Consider the following 6256-nt stretch of genomic DNA (forward strand, 5'->3'; position numbering starts at 1 on the left):
TATATGTTACCTATGGTTACCTGTCCTGTGTTAATAGCTATACGCCACCACCTAGTGTCTGTCTATCCATATGGCAGTTGTGTTAGGTTAGTACCACCCACTAGATAGGTGTGTCTTCAGGTACAGAGTCAGTCGAGTGAAGTCAGCCTTCCTGATAGCATGTATGCCAGCAGTCTGTAATGAAAAGCCTATATTGTAACACGTTGTCGTCCTGCATTGATTGCACAAACTGTGCAACACAAGACAGTATAGTAACACAGTCAATCCATAGCAGGGACCCCCCTATGTATTTATGTAAGGATGATTGTTATTGGCTAATGCAGTGAGCATAGGGGGGATAGTGGGGGGTCCCTACACCACTGCAGTGAGCATAGAGGGGATAGTGGGGGTCCCTACACCACTGCAGTGAGCATAGGGGGATACTCTCTGGGGGTCCCTACTAGGGATGTAGTGGGGGGGGAACGCGGGGTTACGGAGTGCCCACACTTCTCTCAAGTCAAGTCAGTTGATATTATATTATCAGGTCGTTCTGACCCAGCAATTGGTTGAAATAGGCTCGCCAGCCGTGCTGAAATGAGTATGACTAACAGCAGATGGTAATAAAAGATTTGAAAATGGATTAATTAATTGGAAATATCAGTTGTGGAGCTATTTTGCATGGGAAGTTTGGCTGATGATCCAGTCATCAAATTATTGGTTGAGAACCACTGGTCTAAGGCTATTTCTGCCACTGCGCAGACCCGTTTTAAGCCAGCGAAAACGTTATGTGCAGCACACGCATGGACAAACGTACATGCACGCGCATTGACGCGCGTGCACGTGCGTGCGTGGGGAGTGCCCACACTTCCAAATTTAGCACTACAACACTGGTCCCTACGCCACTGTAGTGAGCATGGGGGGGGGGGGGGGGGGGGGGGGGGGGTAGAATAGAGAAAGGTCAGCTCCAGTGACAGTAAGTATAGACTGTACACTTATACTCCAGTACTTTTACTGAAGTACTGGAGTTGGCTGTACTATGACAAGACAAACAGTTGCAGACAGAGGGCCTTTCAGTATCTCTGTAGCAGGTACAGTAGCAGCTTATAGGGCAGGGGTCTTCAACGTTTTCAGGGTTAGGACCCCTTAGTTGAGAGAGAGATGAAGCAGGGACCCCTTAGTTGAGAGAGAGATGAAGCAGGGACCCCTTAGTTGAGAGAGAGATGAAGCAGGGACCCCTTAGTTGAGAGAGAGATGAAGCAGGGACCCCTTAGTTGAGAGAGAGATGAAGCAGGGACCCCCACAACCTGTTCATAGATTCATCGTTTGACAGCACAATCATCAGTGTATTTTGGATTCATGTCAATTTGTGTTTTCATATATTTAACCACTTGAACCGTCATTACTTAATAAACTTGACTTTCACTCTGTACTTGGTCTGCTCCTTTTCCCCTCTACACCATGGCTCTTTGACAAAAATAGTCGATCTACAAGTGTGAGCTTGTAGATCTGCTATTTTTGGCTAAAGTTCTCAGAATATGGACGCTAGGGTTCAAGTGGTTAATATAAAAAAGGAGAAAATAAGTTTCCATCACTCAAAGATTTGGAGGACCCACTGTAGTAACTCTGGGGACCCTCTTGGGGTCCCGGACCCCCTGTTGAAGACCCCTGTGCTAGGGCAATTAATTCATGTTTAATGTAATGTAACATTCAAATGTAATAAATGTCATGGTGTTTTTCTTTTTTTCTTTAAAACCTTGAAAAATGTGTAGTTGTGTCACCATTACATAATTACCTTCAAGCATAGCCTATTCATGTCCACTGATACAAATGTAGTCTCTGACTCTGACCTTACTAATGCAGACATGCTGAAATGATGGCACCAGTAAACACATGGATTAGATTTCAGACACTTTTATTGTTGAGACACAGTACCCAGTCAGCTTTTATTGTGGAGACCGAGTAGCAGTCAACTTTTATTGTGGAGTACCCAGTCAACAGGCTGGATCACACATTCCACTCAACAAGGTGTTTATGAACGAACACACACAGAAGGAAGTTCATGATACATGATGTTACCATTATCCATGATGAGAGAGGATATGATACATCCATAGTCACCCCACTGAGAATCATAGTTTGCTACCACACAGTTTTCATCTGTACCACCACCTGGCTGACCACTACGCCACCCGGTGTAGTCCACATCGGAGCCATCAGACCACATCCATTTACCGTCCACATAGAGATCATTCAGTCCAATCCAGGTCACAGTGGGTGATGAGTCCATGTTCTTGATCAGCTGCAGGACGAAGCTGTCCTCCTCCTCATTGTGGATGGACACCAGGTGGCCTCCTGAATAAGTATAAGGATAAGGATTTGTGTTTGACGTGATAACGTTGAAACGTTTACAGTATGTAGCATTGACTGCTTACTTTTTACCAACATTTAGAGTACTTTTTGAGCAGTGGTCACACCCTCTCCTATACGTGGCCGTGTGTGTATGTGTGTATGTCTGTATGTAGCCTGAGTACCGCTTGGTGATGAGAGAGGTGCTGTTGAGCAGCCTTGAAATATACATGCACGCATGCACGCGACCGCGGTTTTCATGGTGAACCTGAGAGCAACGGTGGGGGCCGATAGGCAAGGAGGGTCGCGAGCTTATGAGAAGCAACTAAAACAAGAACTTAAAAACTGGCGAAAACAGTTAACCTTAAGATGACGTTAAAGAAAATCATTAAATGGAAAACATTAAATAAATTCTGAAAAGCCTACTAGGCCTTAAAAACCTGGCGAAAACAGTTGCGCGCATTAGCCCAAGTTTAGATGAGGATAAAGGAAATCATTAAATGGAAAACATTAAATTAACTTCTGAAAAGGGTTCTAAGCCTACACTAGCCTACTAGTAAAACTAGTGGAACCGCGATCTTGCCACACGTGAATAATTGTGGTTGTAAACAATAACACAGACAATGTAAGTCCTTAATCTAGAAGTGGGAAGAAGGGGTTATCATGGCCCCAAATTATTTTTAAATATCTTGCAATTGGCGACGAGTCTCTTACGAGATCAGCAAGAGTGCCTCTCAATACATAAAGCTATAACCTCTCCATCATCGGCAATAGTCAGTTGTGTGTTCCCCACATTCATCGGCCCCCACCGTTGCACTCAGATTAGTCAGGAAAACTATGGGCCCTATACACCAAGCTAAACTTAGCCGATCTACATTGACACGTTGTGAGCTTGTAGATCAGCTATTTGAACAATTTAAAAATGTTTTTCAAAATAGTAAAAAAAAGCAAAGAAGTTTAGGGGTTTAGGGTTTAGCATGGATGAGAATAGGGCCCAATAAGCCCATTTCCAAGATGCACCACAATCTTTCATGGGCAGATGTGACTTATGGGGGCCAGTAGTGTTACTGTAAATAGTAATATTTACACGTATTGTGTCTTAAAATACATTTAGTCACCTGTACGCATGCCCCCAACAATGAAATCAAGATCGCTAAACATACTAAAATGAACAAAGTAAATGAAAACATTATTTTCTCTTATTACAATTTAAAATGTGAACCCTTGTTGTAAAATAACAACTAGATTTAACACTAAAAAAGGCTCTAATTCGTTCTCCTGCTATACCACCAGGCCTTAAAGGAGTGCAAATCCCTAGCCTCCTTCAAAATTGGTCTGAAAAGTCACCTTCAGTAACCTGACTGCGCCATATGGTGGCAGTAGTGCGTACCGCCCTACTTTACCATTTGAGATCTCTCGGGGGAGTTGATAACACTCGTAAAGTCCCGGGCTGGGCGAATCAGCGGCAGCTACTGGCGGGCTCTGAGCGGCTCTGAGCCAATAGAGTCTGATTGCAGACCACGTGGAAACCCAGGAGGTGGATTCTGGGTGTAACGTCACGCAGACAGGCCAATATGAGTGGTTGGAGTTGGCACTCCCAGACTGTGATAGAGAGACGGCCCCATCCAATCACCTGCTAAAGAATTTGAAAAATTGGCCCACCCCTCACATCGAGTCTGCCCAAGCGATCCAGATGATCATCTGGCGCAGTCAGGTTACACCTTCAGGCTGCTACTCGAGACTTGTAAATAGACTAAGGGCATGTTCACACCAGGGTCCTTTGGTCCCCTTAAAAAGGACCCTGGTGTGAACACGCCCTTAAGCCCCCTTCTGCTGTTTTTTCTCTCGCCCTACAGTATATTCTTTTCTTTTTTTCATTCAATCAATCAATCAATCAATCAAACAAACAAACAAACAAACAAACAATCTACGATATCTAACTAGCAATCAATCTGTCTGTCTACCTACCAAGAGACTGGCAGTTCTTCTCTGCATCGTGCCAGCTCAGTTTTGTTTGTACAAAGTTGAAGCAACGATTGTCGTTGCTCCACCAGAAGCGAGGACAGGTTCCAGGTGCAGCAATGGGACTGGCGTGCACTGTGCCTACACACACACACACACACACACACACACACACACACACACACACACACACACACACACACACACACACACACACACACACACACACACACACACACACACACACACACACACACACACACACACACACACACACACACACACATACACACAGGGGGTAAAGAAAAACAGAAAAGAAAACATCAGAAAATATCCACAAATGTAAAATATCTACACATAGCATAAATATAAACATTTGAAGTTTTTCAGAAAACAGGATTTAGAACATCATCAAAGTGGGCAACTTTGATGATGGAGAGGGCCACACTCAGTCCAGAGGGCCACAATGCATAATAAAGTAAAACATTATTTTTCGCTATTCTTGAATTGGAATTCTGAAAAGTATATATTTTTTCAAATGCATTCATGTTATTATGTTTACTTTATGAACTTAAATACAAAAACATTGGATATAAAAATAAGTAGTAACTAGTAGTACTAATCAATCATTATGCTACTAATATAGACTGAAGTAATTAAAGCGGGTCATGTTTGCATGTTTGGAATTGTAACAGCTGAAATCAATACTATTATAGTATTACGATATTAACCTGAGGGCTGCATTAAGTGAAGGTGGGGGCCGCATGTGGCCCTCGGGCCGCCAGTTGCCCATGTATGATTTAGAAAGTGTTTTTAGAATCGACCTAAATGGTTTAAGAACCCTTATATTAATCTACCTTTTAAAGAACCTTATATTAATCTACCTTTTAAAGAACCTTATATTAATATACCTTTTAAAGAACCTTATATTAATATACCTTTTAAAGAACCTTATATTAATCTACCTTTTAAAGAACCTTATATTAATCTACCTTTTAAAGAACCTTATATTAATCTACCTTTTAAAAAACCTTATATTAATCTACCTTTTAAAGAACCTTATATTAATATACCTAGTGCCATGAGGCCCAGCCAGCACAGGAGTTGAGGAACCAGCTTCATGTCAGCCTGAGGTGGTCTCTGGGTCACTGGAGCCTGAATGGGGGTCTTCTAGAAGATAATGGGTCAGTGGAGGTTGGGTCAGCGGAGGTTGGGTCAGTGGAGGTTGGGTCAAGGTCTTCTGGCAGGGAGTGAGTCAGCGGGGAGTCTGGGTCGGTGTCTTCCAGAAGGGTGGTGTGTTTCTGCATGTCTGTGTGTCTTTTTATCCTCTCCACATGAGGGTGGAGTTCACAGCTGGTATCATCTGATTGGTCATGATGCCATGTTTTCTTTTTTCTTTTTTTGTGGGGTGGGGTTGGGGGGGGGGGATTGTGTGCGGTTTTTGTTTGTTAGTCCTTGATTGTGTTTGGTTTTCTTTTTCCTTTGAATTTGATGTACTGTCTAATGCAGAGGCCATAATAAGGGTGTTAAAATGTTTTTACTTTGACAACAGGGGCAGGCTTAAATAAGATTAATCTTCTGCCTCCTCCTTTCAGTTCATTTATGGATGATGAATAAATAAAATAAAAAAGTAAATTGTATGTAATGTAAAAAAAAACTCTGCCAACCTTTTGTCCAGGCGTGCGCGCACGCACACACACACACACACACACACACACACACACACACACACACACACACACACACACACACACACCCCTCAGAGAGAGAGAGAGAGAGAGCGTGTGTGTGTGTGGGGGGGGGGGGGGGGGGGGGGGGGGGGCGACACATTCCTCAACTGGAGTTTACTGTATTCATATCACATTTAATGCATAATATGCATAAAAGTGTTTGAAAATATACATTGCTGTTTGTATGTAAATAAAAAGGAAAGCTTTACTAATGCATTTCTTTTTCACTCAAATAATAT

At 42.8% G+C, this 6256-nt stretch overlaps 1 protein-coding gene across 1 annotated transcript; it reads right to left on the bottom strand.

Annotated features, from left to right (window-relative positions):
- Window positions 1-1970: 1970 nt before the first annotated feature.
- On the bottom strand, window positions 1971-5478 carry LOC308292793 (galactose-specific lectin nattectin-like; the record flags this gene model as incomplete). Its single annotated transcript, XM_080735222.1, has 4 exons — window positions 5361-5478; window positions 4294-4428; window positions 2086-2331; window positions 1971-1978 (listed from the first exon to the last, which is right to left on the bottom strand). The coding sequence occupies exons 1-4, from the start codon at window positions 5407-5409 to the stop codon at window positions 1971-1973; spliced, it is 438 nt and encodes a 145-aa protein (XP_080591348.1). The 5' UTR covers window positions 5410-5478.
- Between the last annotated feature and the right edge of the window lie 778 nt (window positions 5479-6256).

The sequence above is a fragment of the Nannobrachium achirus genome (genome assembly GCF_963921795.1).
Source record: "Nannobrachium achirus genome assembly, chromosome: 10".
In the NCBI taxonomy this organism is placed as follows: domain Eukaryota; kingdom Metazoa; phylum Chordata; class Actinopteri; order Myctophiformes; family Myctophidae; genus Nannobrachium; species Nannobrachium achirus.